Below are 24,086 nucleotides of genomic sequence, written 5' to 3' on the forward strand. Positions count from 1 at the left end.
TTTGCCTTCAGACGTATCAGTTCACATGCCAACAGCCTTCCGTTCAACGGAGCATGAAGTGCGAGTCATCTGAAAAGCCTACATGTCGCCACTCAGAGAACACCCAGATATGGTATTGGTGTGCAATTTCCGGCCTTTGTTGCCAATTAACAGCAGTCAGCATAGTGCATGAAAAAGGTGCCTGCCGTGGAGGCCCATACACATCAACGTTCGCTGAACGGTCGTTTTTAACTCACTGTTGGATCATCTGGGTAGCCAGTTGTTCAAAGTTGCATGACTATTCACCCATACACACCACTGCAGCCACCATTTAGCTGTGTCATCTATGGCCCATGGCGCACCACAATGCCTCGAATAGTGAAATTTTTCCATGCACAGTATACTTTTACTATGGTGGCATGCAAACAGTTCACAAACTTAGCCATTTCAAAAATGCATCCACCCTTGGCCTAACGGCAATGATCATATCCTTTTGGATGTCAAATAAATAGCTCTGTCTCCTCATTACGGTAACAACTGCACTGTTTGCTGTATCCATCTGACACACTTTGTATACCCTCCACTGCTAGAGCTGCCAAACAGCCTGTGAGTGGTTATTGTACGTTGATGTTGAATATAGGCGATGGTCACATCAGTGTGACTGGACCATGTATTTGGAGAACATTTAAGTTTATTTTGCTTACCAAATTATCCTCTGTTTCTTGGGCATGTAGGAGTGAAATACAAATTTTGTGGAATCGAAATACTCCCCTTTACTTTTGAACGAATCCTCTGTAACTGTCCGCTTTTAAACTTCTTGGTTTTATAAATTTCTTAATCACCCTTATTTTGCAAACCATGAGGTTTTTCTGTAGTTCCGAATATCTGCTGCAATATTTTCAAATGTGCCTCGCTCCTTAACACTATTTTGAAATCCACTTTTCATGTCTCACAACACAGGAAAAGCATTCCATTTCCTGAATAAATAACTTATTTTTTTCATTGGTTCACATGTACAATTCACTTTTCAACAATGACATTTTTGTACAGAACACACAAAACTTCTGGAAGTTTGAGGAAAGCTTGTAGCAAGCTTCAAGAAACTTTTTCCACTAACTTGCAGAAGCTGCTTCTGGAGGTCAGTGAAACTTCTAAGTCCATTTACTGGGGAAGAATGGGTTTCATATCAAGGAACTTGCAAAAACAGTTCCTACACGTGACTTGCAGAAGTTGACTTTCTAGTGAACAAATGCCTTTAGGAATTATTTTCTTCAAATGTTCAAAGAATAAAGATGCCTTCAACTTATAAATGAGCACATGTTATGACTACTGCAATTAACTCTGTTAAATACCAACAGAGTGGAGATAAATACCTGGACACCATATGCTTCTTTTCATAACAACAGAATTTTCGTCATTTTCGAAAGAAATAGGTATCATGTTTCACACTATTTCTTTGAAAGAAATTAATAATTGTTAATTAAATGTCAAGAACTTTTTCATTAATACAGATAATTACTACGTCCTGTCCTGCAGACACAGCAACATTTCATTAAACAGGTAAAAAAAAGTTACTCCAAATTAGTTTGGGCTTTTTGATGAAAGATCTGGTAACCTTCAATGGATGGAGAGCACAAGTACCTGCCATAACGGTTTTGAATAAAAGAACACGTATGTGACACCGTAGACGAAGTACTTTGTGTGACCATACTTTTTCACATACTAATATTAAGGAACAAATAATCTATGTCTCTCTTTAAGACAAATAGAATGACTTACTTTATTCTCATCAACTACCACAGATAGCTGACACGCTCGTGGGCTGAACACATGAGTAGGTTCAGGAAAATTAGGCAGAACTTCGCCTGGAGCAGCAGCCAATATTATAGCTCTGGAAAATAACATAATAAAATATATGAAAATGTGCTTCTGAGCCATACTGCTGTCTGCATGTTTTTATATTGGTCAGCAGTAAAAATCTGAAATGCCTATATCCATCTCAGTTTGACATTCAGTGCTTAATTTTCATAGCTTCCACATCGAATATATGTGGTATTTCATTATTAAGACTTCACCGCTCAAAGTACATAAAGAAAAGAAGGAAAATGAATGGCCCACTAAACATGAACATCATCGTAATTTTTAAAAAAATTGTAAGAAAATTAGGCTTATGTACTTTGGCTTTCTTGATTTAAGCAGTATATATCAAGTAAAACAGCATTTTGTGTATTTTGTAGCACAACTGCTTATTTTATTAAACAATTGCTTACTTTATCTTCAGAAAAAAACGCACTATTTCAATTTTCTGTGCACTCAAGAGGATTCTACTGTTGAAACACGCTGGTTTTTCTGCGGTACTTATTGCAGAGAAAGAAAACTTATTTTGAGTAAATACAATAAAGCAGGTCAAACTACAGTGTTCATTGCAATATGGAAAATTTACCACTGCTCCTGTTGCAATTATACAAACATGTACATTAAGCATTACATTCTCAGCCATAATTCAATGGATTTTGCCACACACACTTACAAATCCTCCCCGCCATGAAGCATGGACCTTGCCGTTGGTGGGGAGGCTTGCATGCCTCAGCGATACAAATAGCCGTGCCGTAGGTACAACCACAACAGAGGGGTACCTGCTGAGAGGCCAGACAAACGTGTGGTTCCTGAAGAGGGGCAGCAGCCTTTTCAGTAGTTGCAAGGGCAACAGTCTGGATGATTGACTGATCTGGCCTTGTAACAATAACCAAAACGGCCTTGCTGTGCTGGTACTGTTAACGGCTGAAAGCAAGGGGAAACTACGGCCGTAATTTTTCCCGAGGGCATGCAGCTTTACTGTATGATTAAATGATCATGACGTCCTCTTGGGTAAAATATTCCGGAGGTAAAATAGTCCCCCATTCGGATCTCCAGGCGGGGACTACTCAAGAGGATGTCGTTATGAGGAGAAAGAAAACTGGCGTTCTACGGATCGGAGCGTGGAATGTCAGATCCCTTAATCGGGCAGGTAGGTTAGAAAATTTAAAAAGGGAAATGGTTAGGTTAAAGTTAGATATAGTGGGAATTAGTGAAGTTCGGTGGCAGGAAACAAGACTTCTGGTCAGGTGACAACAGGGTTATAAACACGAAGTCAAATAGGGGTAATGCAGGAGTAGGTTTAATAATGAATAGGAAAATAGGAATGCGGGTAAGCTACTACAAACAGCATAGTGAACGCATTATTATGGCCAAGATAGATACGAAGCTCACACCTACTACAGCAGTACAAGTTTATATGCCAACTAGCTCTGCAGATGACGAAGAAATTGAAGAAATGTATGATGAAATAAAAGAAATTATTCAGATAGTGAAGGGAGACGAAAATTTAATAGTCATGAGTGACTGGAATTCGAGTGTAGGAAAAGGGAGAGAAGGAAACGTAGTAGGTGAATATGGATTGGGGCTAAGAAATGAAAGAGGAAGCCGCCTGATAGAATTTTGCACAGAGCACAACTTAATCATAGCTAACACTTGGTTTAAGAATCATGATAGAAGGTTGTATACATGGAAGAACCCTGAAGATACTAAAAGGTATCAGATAGATTATATAATGGTAAGATAGAGATTTAGGAACCAGGTTTTAAATTGTAAGACATTTCCAGGGGCAGATGCGGACTCTGACCACAATCTATTGGTTATGACCTGTAGATTAAAACTGAAGAAACTGCAAAAAGGTGGGAATTTAAGGGGATGGGACCTGGATAAACTGAAAGAACCAGAGGTTGTACAGAGTTTCAGGGAGAGCATAAGGGAACAATTGACAGGAATGGGGGAAAGAAATACAGTAGAAGAAGAATGGGTAGCTTTGAGGGATGAATTAGTGAAGGCAGCAGATAATCAAGTAGGTAAAGAGACGAGGGCTAATAGAAATCCTTGGGTAACAGAAGAGACATTGAATTTAATTGATGAAAGGAGAAAATATAAAAATGCAGTAAATGGAGCAAGCAAAAAGGAATACAAACATCTCAAAAATGAGATCGACAGGAAGTGCAAAATAGCTTAGCAGGCATGGCTAGAGGACAAATGTAAGGATGTAGAGGCTCATCTCACTAGGTGTAAGATAGATACTGCCTACAGGAAAATTAAAGAGACCTTTGGAGATAAGAGAACCACTTGTATGAACATCAAGAGCTCAGATGGAAACCCAGTTCTAAGCAAAGAGAAAGCAGAAAGGTGGAAGGAGTATATAGAGGGTCTATACAAGGGCGATGCACTTGAGGACAATATTATGGAAATGCGAGGATGTAGATGAAGATGAAATGGGAGATACGATACTGCGTGAAGAGTTTGACAGAGCACTGAAAGACCTGAGTCGAAACAAGGCCCCCGGAGTAGACAACATTCCATTAGAACTACTGACGGCCTTGGGAGAGCCAGTCCTGACAAAACTCTACCATCTGGTGAGCAAGATGTATGAAACAGGCGAAATACCCTCAGACTTAAGGAAGAATATAATAATTCCAATCCCAAAGAAAGCAGCTGTTGACAGATGAGAAAATTACCGAACAATCAGTTTAATAAGCCACAGCTGCAAAATACTAACACGAATTCTTTGCAGACGAATGGAAAAACTAGTAGAAGCCGACCTCGGGGAAGATCAGTTTGGATTCCGTAGAAATACTGGAACACGTGAGGCAATACTGACCTTACGACTTATCTTAGAAGAAAGATTAAGGAAAGGCAAACCTACATTTCTAGCATTTGTAGACTTAGATAAAGCTTTTGACAATGTTGACTGGAATACTCTCTTTCAAATTCTAAAGCTGGCAGGGGTAAAATACAGGGAGCAAAAGGCTATTTACAATTTGTACAGAAACCAGATGGCAGTTATAAGAGTTGAGGGACATGAAAGGGAAGCAGTGGTTGGGAAGGGAGTAAGACAGGGTTGTAGCCTCTCCCCGATTTTATTCAATCTGTATATTGAGCAAGCAGTAAAGGAAACAAAAGAAAAATATGGAGTAGGTATTAAATTCCATGGAGAAGAAACGTTGAGGTTCGCCGATGACATTGTAATTCTGTCAGAGACAGCAAAGGACTTGGAAGAGCAGTTGAACAGAATGGATGGTGTCTTGAAGGGAGGATATAAGATGAACATCAACAAAAGCAAAACGAGGATAATGGAATGTAGTTGAATTAAGTCGGGTGATGTGGAGGGTATTAGATTAGGAAATGAGAAACTTAAAGTAGTAAAGGAGTTTTGCTATTTGGGGAGCAAAATACCTGATGATGGTCGAGGTAGAGAGGATATAAAATGTAGACTGGCAATGGCAAGGAAAGCGTTTCTGAAGAAGAGAAATTTGTTAACATCGAATATAGATTTAAGTGTCAGGAAGTCATTTCTGAAAGTATTTGTATGGAGTGTAGCCATGTATGGAAGTGAAACATGGACGGTAAATAGTTTGGACAAGAAGAGAATAGAAGCTTTCGAAATGTGGTGCTACAGAAGAATGCTGAAGATTAGATGAGTAGATCACATAACTAATGAGGAAGTATTGAATAGGATTGGGGAGAAGAGAAGTTTGTGGCATAACTTGACCAGAAGAAGGGACCAGTTGGTAGGACATGTTCTGAGGCATCAAGGGATCACCAATTTAGTATTGGAGGGCAGCGTGGACGGTAAAAATCGTAGGGGGAGACCAAGAGATGAATACACTAAGCAGATTCAGAAGGATGTAGGTTGCAGTAGGTACTGGGAGATGAAGAAGTTTGCACAGAATAGAGTAGCAAGGAGAGCTGCATCAAACCAATCTCAGGACTGAAGACCACAACAACAACAACAACACTTACAAATCCACTGTTAATTTGGTAGTTGCAAACACAAATTCAATTTTTCAGCTGAGCTATACATGTCAAGTAAGTTTACCTTTTGGAGCTTTTGATTGGCCGAAGTTCATCATACAAGACAGAGAAAACTGAAATGTTAGTTGGTGGCATATTTATTTAGGGAATGTCTCTCAGCTTCTTTAATGCTTTGATAAATCCACAGCAACAGGATGTTATAACTTTTTCTTCACCTAAGAACAGCAGGTGAAAGTTATAGTCAGACTACTCAGTTGCTTTAGAATTACCGTCTAAGCAACCCTTACCCTAGTGAACTAAAAACCTTGAAATCTGGTTCCATTTTCCAAACAAGTTTGGCACTGGCAATGACTGAAAGCCAATCATCTGGGTGAAGTACATCAAAGGATTTTTTGTTCCTCTCCGGAAGCACAAGATCCTTATCATATGGTAGAAAATTGCCCACCAGACTTGTCTCCTGATGTACATATAGATCTGTAGTCTGCAAACCACTGTAAGGTACATGGCAGAGGGTACATCCCATGGTACCAGTTATTAGGGTTTATTCCTGTGCCATTTAAGTGTGGAGCATGGGAATAAGGATTGTTTGAATGCCTCTGTGCATACAGTAATTATTCTGATCTTATCCTCACAATCCCTGTGTGACATGTAGGAGGTTGTAGTATATCCCTAGAGAAATCAGTTAAACCGAGTTCTTGAAACTTTGTTAATAGACTTTCTCAGGATAGTTTATGCCTGTCTCAAGGGTCTGCCATTTCAGTTCCCTCAGTATCTCTGTGACACTCTCCCATGGATTAAACAAACCTGTGACCATTTGTGTTGCCCACCCCTGTTAGTCCTATCTGGTATGGGTCCCATGAGTGATTTGTAAGCAATCTCCTTCATAGACTGGTTGCACTTCCCCAATATTCTACCAATAAACTGAAGTCTACCACATGCTTTAGCCATGACTGAACCTATGTGATCATTCCATTTCGTATTCCTACAGACTTTTACACCCAGGTATTTGTTTGAGTTGGCCGATTCCAACAGTGACTCATTGATCATTGATATATATATATATAATTTTGATGATGATTTGGGTTGATGGGGCACTCGACATCATGGTCATCAGTGCCCTGACAAAAAGTCAGCATGCAGATCTCATGGGTGGGGACAAAGGCTGTCTCCCCACATGCAGAACAGTTTATAATGTATTAATATCTGCCACCCTTCCCCAACAGTTTAGGGATGAGGTCTGATAGTTCCAAAAATTTCAACACTCTTGTAACACTGGTATCGGTATCTGTGAGGATGGTGGACAGATCTCCAGTGAGATTGAGGGCTGCCCTAATCTCACCAGTACACACAACACACAGCCATGGGCTGGATCAGCTGAAATGAAAACAGCACACCACAAACTCCACAGAGTGGAGGAGTAAGCCATGTGTGAAAGGGCTATGCCCAACGTGCAGTCTGGTAAGCAAAACCTCCTTTCAGTGGCAAGGCTGACATGAAGTCTGCCACGCCTCTGGTCAATTTGAGCAACTGCAGTTTGTTGTCTGTTGCCTGCCAACCATTCAGTCCCCCACTGATGCATGATGCATCTGTCAGAAAATGAGATGATGGCGTGCAACGGGAGGGGACAGTGATGGACAGCACTAGCCCAACATGCTTCCTCGGCAGCTTTATTAGCCATGTCACTACCCTGTATCCCAACATGGCCAGGTAACCAGCAAAAAATCACCTCCTTGCCATGACACTGGAGCAACTGTAAGGAGTCATGGATGGGCTGGATCAGCAGATCTACCAGATACATTTGGTGAAGGGCCTGCAGTACACTAAGAGAGACAGAACAGTCAAGAAACCTTGTTCGGTGATGTCTGTAAACCCTCTCCAGTGCCATCAGAATGCCATGTAACTCTGCATCATAATTTGTAAGTTGTTCTGGAAGACGCACTTTAAAAATGCTATCAGGGAAAACAGCAGAACAACTGAGAGCATTCTCCTGTTGTGATCCAGCTGTATAAATAACAATAAAATTGTGGTACATACTTAAAATAGATGAAAACAAAGCTGTAAAAACAAAATCTGGAGTACAAGTTTTCTTGCACTGTGTCAAGCTTAAAATCACTTTGGGCCTCTGAAGATGCCAAGGTGGCAGTGTGTTCCATCCCTGGGTGTGTATTTTGATGCCCGAGAGATCCACATCCTTGAGACAGTCTGCAGCACATATACCACTCATTTGGGGTCGATTACTGAACAGTCATTCAAAGGTGGGTTGGACCACTGAACTAAATGCCAATGACTGAGGTGATGCAAGCCAAAAGCATACTTCGCCCAATCCAGAGTGGTAGTTCACCAGCCTCTGCACAAAGACTTGGAATTGGGCTGGACCGAAAGGCTCCAGTCAATATACGAATGCTCTCATGGAGGACAGCATCTAACATCCTGAGGTAGGAAGGATGGGCCAATCCGTAGACCACATTGCCATAATCTAAGTGTGATTGAACAAATGTCACATAAAACTGCAAGAGGCAGGACCTGTCAGCTCCCCATGTTTTTCTGCCAAGGAATTTCAAAATATTCAATAACTGGAAGCCCTTTGTTCATAGATCTTTCAGGTTTGGGAGCTAAGTTAATTTTGAGTCAAATAATAAACCCAAGAAGCGCACAGTATCTTGAAAACGTAGAACATTGTCCCCCATTGTGAGCACCAGTTGGTTCAAGCTCGAATGAGCACAGTTAAAATTAAACTGACACATGTAATATTCTCTGGTGAGAACCGAAAACCAGTTGTCTGGGCCCAAGTTTCCAGCCTCCTAATGGTCAGCTGTAGCTGCCTCGTCGTCATCGTAAGATTAGAGGAACAGTAGAAGATTGCAAAGTCATCTACAAACAAAGAGCATTTGACAGGGCTCCTGACTGTGGAGAAAATGTCACTGATAACAATGGCAAATAATGTGACAATGAGGACACTGCCCTGGGGTACACCATTCTCCTGAATAAAGCAACCAGACATGGCATCGCCAATGCGATAAGGAAAACTCCGGTCCTCGAGAAAGGATTGGATCAGAGGTGGCAAGCGTCCACATAGTCCCCATTCATGAAGTTGGCGAAGGATGTTGTACCTCCAAGTAGAGTCATATGCTTTTTTGAGGTCAAAAAACACACAAACTAAATGGTTTCAGTGTAAGAAGGATTCCTGAATCGCCATCGCCAGTAGAATTAAGTTGTCAAGAGTGGATCAGTAGCAGCTGAAACCACACTGGGAGCAGCTCAGGTAACCTCGGGACTCTAGAAGCCAGACAAGGCGGCAGTTGACCATGCGTTCAAGAGTCTTACCCATACAACTGGTAAGGGCGACTCTCCAATAACTGTTAGGGGCGCTATGGTCCTTACCTGGTTTCCAGAATGGAATTAGTATTGCCTCCTTCCAAGTCATGGGGTACTGTCCCTCAAACCAGATCTGATTGAAACAAGAGAGAAGCTGACCTTTCGCTTCAGGGCACAGATGACGAAGCATGGCACAATGGATCTCATCAGGTCCTGGAGCAGTGTCTCTGGCTGCAGATAAAGCTGATTCCAGTTCCCACTTCCTCATTATGCGAGAAGAAATTGAGCTTCCTCATCTATGCAGTCTGACGGAATACCTGAACAGCAGGAGCTTGTCTGGATGAATGGCTCAAATGGCTCTGAGCACTATGGGACTTAACATCTATGGTCATCAGTCCCCTAGAACTTAGAACTACTTAAACCTAACTAACCTAAGGACAGCACACAACACCCAGCCATCACGAGGCAGAGAAAATCCCTGACCCCGCCGGGAATCGAACCCGGGCGTGGGAAGCGAGAACACTACCGCACGACCACGAGATGCGGGCTTGTCTGGATGACTTAGTAAAGAAGTGTTCAGCTAATACGTGAGCCATGTCTTCTGGCATGTCCACCAAGACCCCATTATTTGACAAGGCTGTAAGGGGATGTGGACTACCCTTGCCTGAAATCTGTCTTATTGATTCCCAAACGTGCGCAGCGGAAGTGGACCTATTAATGGAAGTGGTGAATTCCCTCCAGGATGCCCTCTTCTGTTCTTTGATCACTCGCCTTGCATGTGCTCTAGCAGACCTGAAGGCATGAAGATTGCCTGTAGTTGGACACAGTTTGAAGGTCTGCAGAGCTGTCCGTCTGGCGCCGATTGCCAATCGACAAGGTACATGCAGTTGTCTGAGGTGATTACTAGACCTGGGGATGGACTCTGCGGCAGCCCTTTGGGTTTCGTGAGTGATATGGGCCACCACCCCCCTGTGCACAATCCTTTCATTCAAAAAATAGCCTGTCGACTGTACTGCAACCAATTTGCCCTTTGTATCACACACCTGCGGTGTCTCCTGCTGGTCACTGTCCTAGGCGGCAGACGAATACACACTGGGAAGTGGTCACTAGAATGTAAATCTGAAGCCACTTCCCACTGAACTGAGTCTGCAATAGCTGGGAAACAAAAATAAAGATCAACAGCTGAAAAAGACCTGTAGCTGCGGAAAAGTGAGTCATCTGACTCGCGTTCAGAAAGCAGATCTTCTCAGAATGGACGAGTCGCTCAATCATCTGACCCCTGGAGCAAATGGTAGCCAAGCCCGACAGCACATTGTGGGCATTGAAGCGCAACCACGAGGAGGAATGGGTGTGGGAGTGCCTGGAAGGATTCTGCTTGTGTGCCTGCATCCAAAGCATCATTAGGGGGAAGGTACAAAGAACACACTGTGATATTAAAGGGTGCGAGAACTTTCGCAAAAATTGGTTGCATGGTCATGGTAAGAGGGACAGGAGAGGAGTTCTCTGTCATCAAGGGAAATAGCCACTCCACCTTTAGCCCTATCCCCAGTAGTATCGTCCTTCCTGTACGCACGGTAGCCACGTAATGCAGGTATGGCGGTGACTTTTAAGATGTGTTTCTTGTAAGCAGATACAGAAAAGTTTCTCCCAGACCAGTAGCTGCAGTTCTTTCAAACGGGAGTGATAGCCATTCAAATTCCACTGAAGTCCCTGTGGAAGCTATTAGTTAGCGATGATTCTTTTCTTTCTCCCTCGGAGGCGGTGATTTACAGGGGAGGTCAGGGGGAGTGGTAGCCAGTTCCTTGCTCTCCAGTTCCTCCAATTGGAAGTCCATATCCTAAATAGCATAGTCCCCATCAGAACGAGTGAGAGCTCGGCATTCCAAAGGTTTAACTACTACCTTCTTGGACTTAGAATTACTTTTTGAAGGACGTTTTTCTTTACTGACATGAGGAAGTGGTTGCCTGGGTTGTGGGGAGGGCTTAGTTGGCTTCAGATGTTGGGTAGTGGTATGTGGCTTATGTGGTAAGCCTATTGCTGACTGCTTCTGAATGACAGCAGTTGCAAGTGGAGTGTTTGCCCCACAGGTACATCAACAAGGGCACGTGCTCGTACTTGAATCTGTGGTCTGAGTTTGCCTGGAGGCATCACACTTCGATTGGTGTCTTAAGGGCTGATGCAAAAACCAGGTGTAGCATAGCTTTGAAAGCTTTTTTAGCTTCAACATAGGGTATGCGTCTCTTACTTTCAACTCCTAAATTTTCCTTTCCTCGTTGTTAATTCCACACTTTCTGCTCCACACTGGGTGATCCCCAGAGCAGTGTACACATTTTGGAGAAGTGTACACAAACTGCCAGACTCTTGACAATTGCCACACGTAACCTTCTCATTACATCCCCTAGTGGTATGGCCAAATCTTTGACATTTGTAGCATCGCATTGGGTTAGGAACAAATGGGCGAGCCCGACGGATATGGCCTGCAAGGATGTGTTCAGGTAATTCTGGAAAACTAAACATTAGAACAAATGTCACCGATTTTTACAATTTGCCATTGATTGTCCTCATATAATTCTGCACTTCCATGATGCCCACACTTTTCCATTCTTCACGTAACTCCGCAGGGTCCACCTCCATTATATCGGAGCAGCTAACCATGTACTTACTAAGGTTAAGGGAGTAATGCAACTCAGCCTTGACTGGGTAGCCTTACATCCCAGAAGCTCAGATATTTGGTTGGAATTAGCAGTTTCAACTAAAAGTGTTCCATTACGAAGTCAGACACTTTTCAGAGACCCAGCAATATCTTCCAATGCCTTGTGAATACAGAAAGGGGATGTCTTCTCAAAGGCTCCCCCTGTTCACTTGATTATAATAGAAGTGTTATGGCACACTAATGTCCTGTTACTATGATTCCGAGACTTCTTTTCAGGAGGACTGACCAACCACACTCTCTTTAAGGAGTGGGTCTAGGTACTGCCTGCCGTTACACCCGTCCTGTCAGAAGTAGTAGTTTGATAAGACAATTCCACAGGGATCCCAAGAGATGCTAGGGAAACAACTGTCGACTCAGGCAGAGGCCTGCGTGCCTGAGCAAGGCTTTTACAACTGGGAGGCAGCAGGTGTCCCAGAGATTGCCCACAAAAGACTGTTTTACCTCAATAGCCATTCACCTCAGCAGCACATTACACACAGAGGTGTGTACCTTCCTCGTGGCCCAGGCAGTGAAGCCAAGACCACTGTTCTCAGAAACACACAACATTTCACCGCTGCACCGCACAGTGGTCGCTGAAGTATGACCAGAGCTAATGGTGACAGAGGACTAGCTCAGGAACTGGGGTTGCCAAGCCTGTACTTCATTTTGTGAAGTGCACACTTTTGCATTTCTGATCATTTAAAGCAAGTTGCCAAGCTTTGCACCACTTTGAAATCGTATCAAGATTTGATATTAATGCAGCTTCTTTCAGATAGCACTTCATTACACACAACTGCATCATCTGCAAAAAGCCTGATGTTACTATTAATATTGTCTGCAAGGTCATTAATATATAACATGAACAGCAAGGGTCCCAACACACACTTCCCTTGAGTACACCTGAAGTTACTTCTACATCTGACAATGACTCCCCATCCAAGATAACATGCTGTGTACTCACTACCAAAAAGTCCTCAATCCAGTAAAATTTCACTTGATACCCCATATGATTGTATGCTTGATGTTAAGTGTAGGTGTGGTACTGAGTCAAATGCTTTTCGGAAATCAAGAAATACCGCTTATACCTGGTTGCCTTGATCCAAAGCTTACAGTATGTCACGTGAGATAAGTGTGAGTCAGGTTTCACATGATCGATGTTTTCGAAAACTATGCTGGTTGGCATTGAGGTCATTCTGTTTGAGATACCACATTCTACAACAAACCTATATCAAGGATATTGGATGGTAGTTTTGTGGATCACTTCTACTAACCTTCTTGTATATGTGTGTGTGACCTGTGCCTTTTTCCAAGAACTGGGCAATGTTTTTTGATTAAGGGATCTACAACAGATTATAGTGAGAAGAAGGGCTAACTCAGCTGCAAATTCAGTACAGAATCTGACGGAGTCTGCAGCTTTGTTCAATTTTCACGATTTCAGCTGTTTTTCAACACCACTGATACTAATACTTATTTCATTCATCTTTTCAGTGGTACGAGAATTAAATTGGGGCAATTCTTCTGGATTTTCCTATGTAAAGGAACATTTGAAAACAAAGTTAAGCATTTCAGCTTTTGCTTTGCTCCCCTCAATTTCAGTTCCTATCTCATTCGCTAGGGACTGGACACTAACTTATGGGCCACTAACTCTCTTCACATTCGACCAGAATTTCTTTGGGTTCTGCGACAGATCTGTTGACAATATTCTGCTATGATTGTCACTGAAGGCATCACGCATCGCTCTCTTGACAGACAAACAGGTTTCATTCAGCATCTCTCTATCTATAGCCATATGCTTTGTTTTACATCTATTAAGTACACAGTAATCTCTGTTTTTTCACAACTTCCTTTTCAGTTACTGTATACCATGGAAGTTCCCTCCCATTATGAACTGTTCTGAGTGCATAATCTAACCAGTGCATGGGCAACTATTTTTTTAAACCTGAGCCAGAGTTCCTCTACATGCTCCTGTTGTTGTTGTCTTCAGTCCTGAGACTGGTTTGATGCAGCTCTCCATGCTACTCTATCCTGTGCAAGCTGATTCATCTCCCAGTACCTACTGCAGCCTACATCCTTCTGAATCTGCTAAGTGTATTCATCTCTTGGTCTCCCTCTATGACTTTTACCCTCCACGCTGCCCTCCAGTACCAAATTGGTGATCCCTTGATGCCTCAGAACATGTCCTACTAACCGTTCCCTTCTTCTAGTCAAGTTGTGCCACAAACTCCTCTTCTCCCCAATTCTATTCAATACCTCCTCATTAGTTATGTGATCTACCCATCTTATCTTCAGCATTTTTCTGTAGTACCACATTTCGAAAGCTTCTATTCTCTTCTTGTCTAAACCATTTATCGTCCATACATGGCTACACTCCATACAAATACTTTCAGAAACGACTTCCTGACACTTAAATCAATACTCGATGTTAACAAATGTCTCTTATCAGAAACGCTTTCCTTGCCATTGCCAGTCTACATTTTATATCCTCCCTACTTCGACCATCATCAGTTATTTTGCTCCCCAAATAGCAAAACTCCTTTACTACTTTAAGTGTCTCATTTCCTAATCTAATTCCCTCAGCATCACCCAACTTAATTCAACTACATCCCATTATCCTCGTTTTGCTTTTGTTGATGTTCATCTTATACCCTCCTTTCAAGACACTGTCCATTCCGTTCAACTGCTCTTCCAAGTCCTCTGCTGTCTCAGAGAATTACAATGTCATTGGCGAACCTCAAAGTTTTTATTTCTTCTCCATGGATTTTAATACCTACTCTGAACTTTTCTTTTGTTTCCTTTATTGCTTGCTCAATATACAGATTGAATAACATCAAGGAGAGGCTACAACCCGTCTCACTCCCTTCCCAACCACTGCTTCCCTTTCATGTCCCTCAACTCTTATAACTGCCATTTGGTTTCTGTACAAATTGTAAATAGCCTTTCGCTCTCTGTATTTTACCCCTGCCACCTTTAGAATTTGAAAGAGAGTATGCCAGTCAACATTGTCAAAAGCTTTCTCTAAGTCTACAAATGCTAGAAACGTAGGTTTGCCTTTCCTTAAGATAAGTCGTAGGGTCAGTATTGCCTCACGTGTTCCAACATTTCTACGGAATCCAAACTGATCTTCACCGAGGTCAGCTTCTACCAGTTTTTCCATTCGTCTGTAAAGAATTCGCGTTAGAATTTTGCAGCTGTGACTTATTAAACTGATAGCTCGGTAATTTTCACATCTGTCAACACCTGCTTTCTTTGGGATTGGAATTATTATATTCTTCTTGAAGTCTGAGGGAATTTCGCCTGTCTCATACATGGTAGGGTTTGTCAGGACTAGCTCTCTCAAGGCTGTCAGTAGCTCTAATGGAATGTTGTCTACTCCTGGGGCCTTGTTTTGACTTAGATCTTTCAGTGCTTTGTCAAACTCTTCACGCAGTATCATATCTCCCATTTCATGCTCCTGACCTGTGCTGAAAGTTTCAAGTTCCTCATCGAGGTAAGACATCGCTGATCTTTTATCTACTTTACTGAATATATATCTAAAAACAAAGATGATGAGACTTACCAAACAAAAGCGCTGGCAGGTCGATAGACACACAAACAAACACAAACATACACACAGAATTCAAGCTTTCGCAACAAACGGTTGCTTCGTCAGGAAAGAGGGAAGGAGAGGGAAAGACGAAAGGATATGGGTTTTAGGGGAGAGGGTAAGGAGTCATTCCAATCCCGGGAGCGAAAAGACTTACCTTAGGGGGAAAAAAGGACAGGTATACACTCGCACACACACACACACACACACACACACACATATCCATCCGCACATACACAGACACAAGCAGACATTTGTAAAGGCAAAGAGTTACTGAATATATATATCTTTCTGCTTGTTTTAGTTGTCCTTTGTACTTTGGTAATCACTGTTTCCACAACCACATCATGGTCACTGATACCAGTTTCGAAGTGGACATCCTCAAAGAGGTCAGGTACACTTGTTGCCATTATATACAATATATTTCCATCATGAGAAGCGTTACTATCTGTTCTAGATGGTTTTCACAGAAGGCATTTAGTAAAGTTTCACAGGATATCTTATCATGCCCACCACTTATAAAATTGTAATTTTCCAATTAATTGTTGGATGATTAGTCTCCACTGATGATTACATTATGATAGGGGAACTAACATACAAGTGAACTGAAGTTTTCATTTACATCAGGTGATGAGTCTGGTGGGTAATAGAAGGATCCAATTATCATTTTATGCCAACCCCTGATATTGAGTCTTGCGCAAACAATCTCACATTCAGCTTCAGTTTCTATGTCCATTTCCCATTTGCCTATCCTTTCTATACACACTTAAATTTTTCCCAAAAACCTCACTGCTAGCAATTTCAGGTTTCAACCAGCTTTCTGTACCTAGTATTACTGTGTGCTGCACAGTTTTTTTATGAGCACTTCAAACTCTGGCACTCTGATACGAATGGTCTGATGGTTTACGATTAGGATTTTAATACTCTCACCTGTGGAAAACATTTCTTTCGATCTTACTCTGATACTTCTGTGTTTCCTACAACCATCGTTATCTCGAGAGCATGAAGAATTGCCTCACAAAAAAAAAAAAAACACCCTTGTGTGCACCCCACACACAGTCAGCTACCTAAGTAGCAGCCTCTGATGTGTAGTGCACACCTGACCTATTTAGATGGGCCGAAAACTTCAGAGAAGACCTCAGTTTACTTGTACGTTCCCCATTGTATTGTAATCATTGGCGGAGACTTTGATCATCCAACAATTAACTGAGAAATATACAGTTTAGCTGTTGGTGGTGGGGGTGGACGGTGATAAGACATCCTGTGAAACAGTACTAAATGCCTTCTCTGGAAACATCATGGAACAGACACAGATAGAAACACCACTCATGATGGTTACACACTGGATGTTATGACAGCAAAGAGACCTGACCTCTTTGATGAAGTCCACATCAAAACTGGTATCAGTGACTATGACGTGGTTGTGGCAACAATGATTACCAAAGTACACAGGACAACTTAAACAAACAGAAAGATTTGTATGTTCATTAAATTAGATTTTTAAAAAAATCTGTAGGGTCATATCTCAATGAGGAATTTGTACACAATGTATTGTATTGCAGGCTAAATTCCATAAAAAGAAATTACTTTATTTTCTTTATTACAATCTATATGTACTAGCTCTGTATGTACAGTTGAAATTATTTTCTTTGAGGAACATTTACAATTACAAAATATTTGGCACACTTAAAATTTCTATTATTAATTATGCAACCTGACACTAATTATGTTTACTTCTGGATTCATTTATAATATAACAACATAAATTATTAGAAAGTCATTTGTCAAGAGAATTTGTAAACCCTTTGGAATATTATTAGTACCACAGAGTGAGGTAGTAGTGGGCATGCCTCTGATGTGATGGGATGTGTTTTTATTTTTGTAAATAACATTGTAATTTTCTGTTTTGTGGACATGTAAATTGTAAAGGCAGTGTTATACAGAAAAATGTGAAAGCATAAAAATTAACATGGGAAAAAAATTACACCTCAGGCAATTCTTCAGAACTTATATCAATTGGAACCATGAGAATCTATAATGTCAAAAATTTCAGCTTCAAAAATCAGCACCTAGATGTGAAGAACTTCGAGAAAAGAAGATAAGTAAAAAGTTTATTGCAAATCTTACTCCTCTCTAAGCTTATTAAAAGAGTTAACCATAAAGACAGTGACAATCAACAAATGATGTGAGGGAGGGGTAGATTACACACCCCATTTCAAAAGCTTCTATTCTCTTTTTGTCTATACCATTTATTATCCATGTTTCACTTCCATACATGGCTACACTCCATACAAACACTTTCAGAAAAGACTTCCTGACAGTTAAATCTATACTCGATGTTAAAAATTTCTCTTCTTCAGAAATGTTTTTCTTGCCATTACCAGTCTACATTTTATATCCTCTCTATTTTGGACATCATCAGTTAATTTGCTGCCCCAGTAGCAAAACTCACCTACTACTTTAAGTAAATCATTTTATATCATTTCCTAATCTATCACCTGCTGTAATTCAAACACATTCCATTACTCTTGTTTTGCTTTTGTTGATGTTCAGCTTATATTCTCCTTTCAAGACACTGTCCATTCCATTCAATTGCTCTTCCAAGTCCTTTGCTGACTCTGGCAGAATCACAATGTCATTGGCAAACCTCAAAGATTTATTTTTTCTCCATGGAACTTACCTCCTACTCCAAATTTTTCTTTTGTGTCCTTTACTGCTTGCTCAATGTACAAATTGAAAAACATTGGGGATCGACTACGACACTGTCTCACTCCCTTCTCAATCAATGCTTCACTTTCATGCCCCTTAGACTAAATAGCCTTTCACTCCCTATGTTTTACCCCTGCTACTCTCAGAACTTCAAAGGAGAGTATTCCGGTCAACATTGTCAAAAGTCTGCAAATTCTATAAATGTATGTTTGCCTTTCCTTTCTTTTTCTATGAAAAGTCGCAGAGCAAATATTGTCTTGCATGTCCCTACATTTCTCCGGAATCCAAACTGATCTTCCCCAAGGTCAGCTTCTACCAGTTTATCCGTATTGCAGACAGGCACAAAGACACTTGCATGAAGCTTTCGGCCACCTGCTTCATCAGTAAAACACACACACACACACACACACACACACACACACACAAGCACACACAAGCACACCTCAATGCATACTGCCACCAACTTGGGCCAGAGATACTGGAGTTGGTGGTCATGTGTGCGTTAGGTGTGTATGTGTGTGTTTTACTGATAAAGGCTGTGGCCGAAAGCTTTATGCAAGCGTCTCTTATTGGGCCTGCCTGCAACTTGACATGTCATCTTTACAATAAGTAGCAATCTGTCTTTTCCTAATGTTGTTGATATTCCTACCAGCAGTTTCCATTGTTTGATAGTTTCGGTAATTTTCACATCAGTCAGCACCTGCTTTCTTTGGAATTGGAATTATTATATTCTTCTTGAAGTCAGAGGGCCTTTCACTTGTCTCATACATCCTGCTCACCAGATGGAAGAGTTTCACCATGGCTAGCTCTCCTAATGCTACTAGTAGTTCCAATGGAAAAAGAGTAGCAAAGTAAAAGCTGGATTGCTTATCTGTGTTTCTGAATGTTCCTTTACAAAGGAAAATCCAGGAAAATTGCCCCAATTTAATTCTTGCACCACTGAAGAGATGAATTAAATAAGTATCAGTGTCAGTGGTGCTGAGGAACAGCTGAAATCATTAAAACTGAACAAAGCACCAGGCCCCGATGGAATCCCTGTCAATTCTATACTGATTTTATGGCTAAGTTTGCCTCTTTTCTAACTATAATCTGTCATAGATCCCTTGAACAAAAAACCTCACCCAGAAGTTGGAAGTACACAGAAGTCTACAAGAAGGGTAGTAGAAGTGATCCACAAAACTACTGTCCAATAACCCTGGCACTGATTTGTTGTAGACTCTTCGAACATATTTTGAGCTCAATCATAACATGGTATCTTGAATAGAATGACCCCCTCAATGCCAACCAGAGTGGATTCCTGAAACATTGATCATATGAAACCCAACTAACACTTTTCTCACATGACATACTGAAAGTTTTGGATCAAGGCAATCAGGTAGATGTAGTATTTATTGATTTCCGAAAAGCATTCCACTCAGTACCACATCTATACTTATTGTCGAAAGTTCAATCATATTGGGTATCAACTAAAATTTGTGACTGGATTGAGGACTTTTTGGCAGGGAAGGCACAACATGTTATCTTGGCTGTAGAACCCTCATCAGATGTAGAAGTAATTTTGGTGTACTCCAGGGAAGTGTGTTGGAACCCTTGCTGTTCATTTGTATATTAAAGACAATATTAATAGTAAAATAAGGCTTTTTGCAGATGATGCAGTTATCTATAATGAAGTATTAGCTGAAAGAAACAGCATAAATATGAAGTCAGATCTTATAAAATTTCAAAGTGATGCAAAGATTGGCAGCTTGCTTTAAAAGTTCATAAATATAATATTGTGCACAATATCAAAGCGTCACTATCAGAATCAACCAATTCATACAAATACTTGGGTGTAACACACTGTAGGGATATGAAATGGAATGATCACATAAGCTCAGTTGCGGGTAAAGCAGGTGGTAGACTTCAGTTTATTGGCAGAATACTGGGGAAATGCAATCAGTCTACGAAGGAGATTGCTTACAAATTACTCATGCAACACATCCTAGAATATTGCTCAAATGTGTAAAACCCTTACCAAATAGGACTAATGGGGGATATTGAGTGTATACAGAGAGAGGCAGCACAAATGGTCACATGTTTGTTTAATATATGGGAGAATGTCATAGAGATACTGAAGGAACTTAATCGGATGACTTGTTAAGAGAGACGTAAACCAACATGAGAAAGATTATTAATTAAGTTTCAAGAAATGGATTCAGATGGTGACTCTGGAAATATACTACAATCCCATACATATTGCTCACATGGGAATTGTGATAATAAGTTTACAATAATTACTGCACGTACAGAGGCATTCAAACAATAATTTTTTCTTGTGCTCCATACATGAATGGAACGGGGGGAAAAGGGGGGGGGGGGGGGGCTAACAACTGGTACTATGGGACGTAGCCTCTGCCAAGCATCTCACGTTTGTTTGCAGTGTACAGATGTATATTAGATGTAGATGTAAAAACTATGCCCTGTAATGAGGAATTTCTGGTCTGCAGCATTGAAATACAGAAGAATTATTCAACTCCACTTAAGTCACAATATTACCCATAGTTCTGCTTTTTTCAGTATCAGCAGCAAACCTTTTGTATAGTTCTTGAGCCCTTGCATGGTGAATTGCACTCTTCATTTCAGCTTTTTCAAATCCTTTGGCAGAATCTGCACTGATAATTTGCCAAAAAAAGTTTGTTGCAATATGCACATGCATCCAACCTTGGCACACCAAATTTTAATTTAATATCATTTCTGAAAATATCTCTGAATATATTTTCATTGTTATTACATTCAGGGTACTTCTCCTGGGAAAAAGGACACACATCTTGCGTACACTCAAATATGAATTTAAATAGCAACTAACTACTTAATACCTAGACTACTGACTTTGGTGTTTCGGAAAGGACTTGCTATGTTTCTTCACTATTGCTAAGTCTCTGTCATGACCTGGGATTCTGCGTGGGCTTATGGAATGCTTTCCCTTTTTATCTTCAAGAAGTGAGTGCTTTTTAATTTGCCAAAGAAATTTCCACTCTGTGAGGTGAAAATACATAAAACTTTACTTTTGTGTCTTTTGACGAATGTATATCTTACATATTTCTAAATGCAAATGATACCCAAATTAACTATTGCCATGAGACAAGCTTTCTTCTGTTGTCCCTCAATTCATGCTTGGCAATTCCCATAAGCCATTTCAATGCAGCAGAAAGTCAGAAATTGTCTCCCCTTGTCATATTCAAGAGAGTAAAATCTCCAAAAGAACAGCACCTTATTATTTACTGATAAACCTCTGTATGGAAACTGACATTGACGAAATGAAAATTTTTAATATCAACCACAAAATCCATCATATTTATACTTACATTGGAATGAAAATCATATGAAAAAAAATCTGAATTGCTTTCCAACATTCCATTTTTGACTAAGGATTACACTATTATATTAGAACTATACAAATATTTAACACACAATTTTCTGGCTACATGAATTACGAGAAACTTCCTTCATTATGAACGCTAGTTATAACACAGTTCCGGTCACCCCACCAGGTGCTTATTTTCAGGAACATGATCAACTTGCCTCAGTTGTATGGAGATACACTATCTCTCAGTGCCTTGGGTTTATTGTCCTTCCACTCTCATATTAATCCTTTCACTCGCATATTAACTTTTCGTTTCCTTCATTTATTGAAGTATTTTGCACTGTGTTCATTACCAAAACATTTCATGTGTTACTTTCAACATAATCCAGTGCAATAAAGAATTTTGTTGTTTGATAATGGTACCAAAAATAATGTGAGGCAGAAACAATTTTAACCAGCTGATGCAGGACATCACATGTAACATTATTCCAGCTCTTAACTGATTTTTGACAAAAATGTTTGTTACAACGTTCGAGGAAATTAATCAGTTGATGAAATTTCATTCCAAAATTAATTAGTAATGAATATCACAATCCTTACTGAAGTACATAGTAACGGAGCTGACAGATCCATAATCTTTGGTAATTATAAATATCACACTGGATTTCTAATTTTTGTAAGATTCTTATATAAGGTTCATCAGCAAAATATTGGCAAAGTTTATTACAAATTTTCATTGCAGATGACTTCAGCAGTAATTTTTATTGTTGAATTAATGAGAATGCAGAGTGTAATTACAATTTCCTCATGTGCATGCTAGTATTATGGAATGCTGGAATGCTTTCAGGAGTGTATTTAAGTTCACGTTTTTATGAATCAACGTTTCGGATTTTGGCAAGCCAAGTATCCGAGTTTCGTTGAAGTAATTATGCACTGATTTCTATTTATTCTGTGTCCAAATCTACTGGGTTAGAACTGTATTACATACTTAAAGTTGTAGTGATCTAAATCCTTGACTCATTTAACTTCAAGTTCCCAAGTCCTTATTAGTTCTTTTGAAATGGTCAAATATTCAATTCAAAAAACTTCAACAATAATAATAATAATAATAATAATAATAATAATAATAATAATAACAGCAGTATAATGGATTTCTACCATTACCCACAATACCAGCTGAGGAAGTAGTTACGTTAAACTAATCAATGTATATTTCGTGACTTATCTAACACATTATGCACATTCAAGTACAATTTCTTGTGTGTTTGTCAACACATATAGCACATTTGGTGTTTCCTGGATGATCACTGTACTTTTAAATGACACTGTACATACTTAGTTAATGTGTGGCAGGTCTATAACTTTGGCTCTGCTTGTCAACGCTTTAGAAAGATTGTGGATATTTTGTAAAGCAATTCATTATGATTCAATCTTTGTTTAATTTTTGGTATTTGTGTGCAGACACTATGCTGATACACATTACTTCTTTACTTGATCATATCTATTGATGTTGTAGCTGTTTCAGTGCGTATGTAAATTTTTTTCTACGATCTGGCAAGAGTAATTTCCAACTGGCTAATGTGTGTGCCACAGCCCATCTTTCTTCATTTTACTCTTCGTCCACACATTGGTGCCAGTGTCTAAATAGTGCACAAGATCTTGAGCACTTCCTTGAACACATGAACAGTTCGCACCCAAACATCCAGTTCACTGTTGGGACACAGAAAGAAGGGGGCTGGCATTTCTAGATGTTTTGGTACAATAAAAGTCGGAAGGATCTCTCTGCCACTTTTCGTACTGCGAGCCGACGCATACTGATTTATATCCTAGTTCCCATAGTTCCCATCATCCAAATTCAGAAGAGAGCAGTTTTAAATACATTAGTACACCCAGCCAAGAACATAGCAGTTTTAAACACATTGGTACACAGAGCAAAAACTGTTTCCGACGAGAAACACTTGGATTTCTTAATGAATCATATAAAGTATGTGTTCTGGAAGAATGGTTATGGGTCGTGTGATATGGTCAGTGTTCTCCAGAAAAGGAAACATTAAAATGTTAAGCACTCCCACGATGAGCTACCAATTGTATTCCTTCCCTTCTGTGGCACTACATCCAGATCAAGGAGATGCTACGAACAGTTAACAGTCTTGGCCTCAGGATCCCTGTGATTTATAATATCCCATGTGAGTGTGGAAGCAATTACATTGGTCACCTCCACCCGCACTGTTGCTGACCACTGTGCAGAACATCAACAGCATACTTAACACCAAGAACGGAAGAAATTTGCAGTTGCCAAGTACAGCCTGACAAACACACACAAAATATTGTATGATGGAACGAAAGTTTTATCTCTTCCTCCTACAAACTGGGATTCTGTAATTAAAGAGACTATAGAAACAAGAATGTGCAAGAATAACTTCAACTGTGTCAGTTGATATAATCTTAGCGTTACATGGAAGTGAGCTCCTTATGCGAAGAAGAGGCAGAGATATTCATTGCAATGTGTATGCTACTATGGGAGTCGTGGTGTCACCGGTGCAGACACTGACATTATCTGCGACAACATTACATAATTACTAGGGATCGGATTATATGCATCATAAAAACCTTAATATACGCATGCA

At 40.2% G+C, this 24,086-nt stretch overlaps 1 protein-coding gene across 1 annotated transcript in view; it reads right to left on the bottom strand.

The window, feature by feature from the left end:
* LOC126191247 (DNA (cytosine-5)-methyltransferase 1-like) overlaps positions 1 to 24,086 on the bottom strand; it is a 253,242-nt gene that overhangs the window by 39,303 nt on the left and 189,853 nt on the right. The window contains exon 23 of the mRNA XM_049932057.1: positions 1,759 to 1,870. Within this exon, the coding sequence (XP_049788014.1) occupies positions 1,759 to 1,870 (112 nt within the window). The remainder of the gene's footprint in view (positions 1 to 1,758; positions 1,871 to 24,086) is intronic.

The sequence above is a fragment of the Schistocerca cancellata genome, chromosome 6 (genome assembly GCF_023864275.1).
Source record: "Schistocerca cancellata isolate TAMUIC-IGC-003103 chromosome 6, iqSchCanc2.1, whole genome shotgun sequence".
Classification (NCBI taxonomy): domain Eukaryota; kingdom Metazoa; phylum Arthropoda; class Insecta; order Orthoptera; family Acrididae; genus Schistocerca; species Schistocerca cancellata.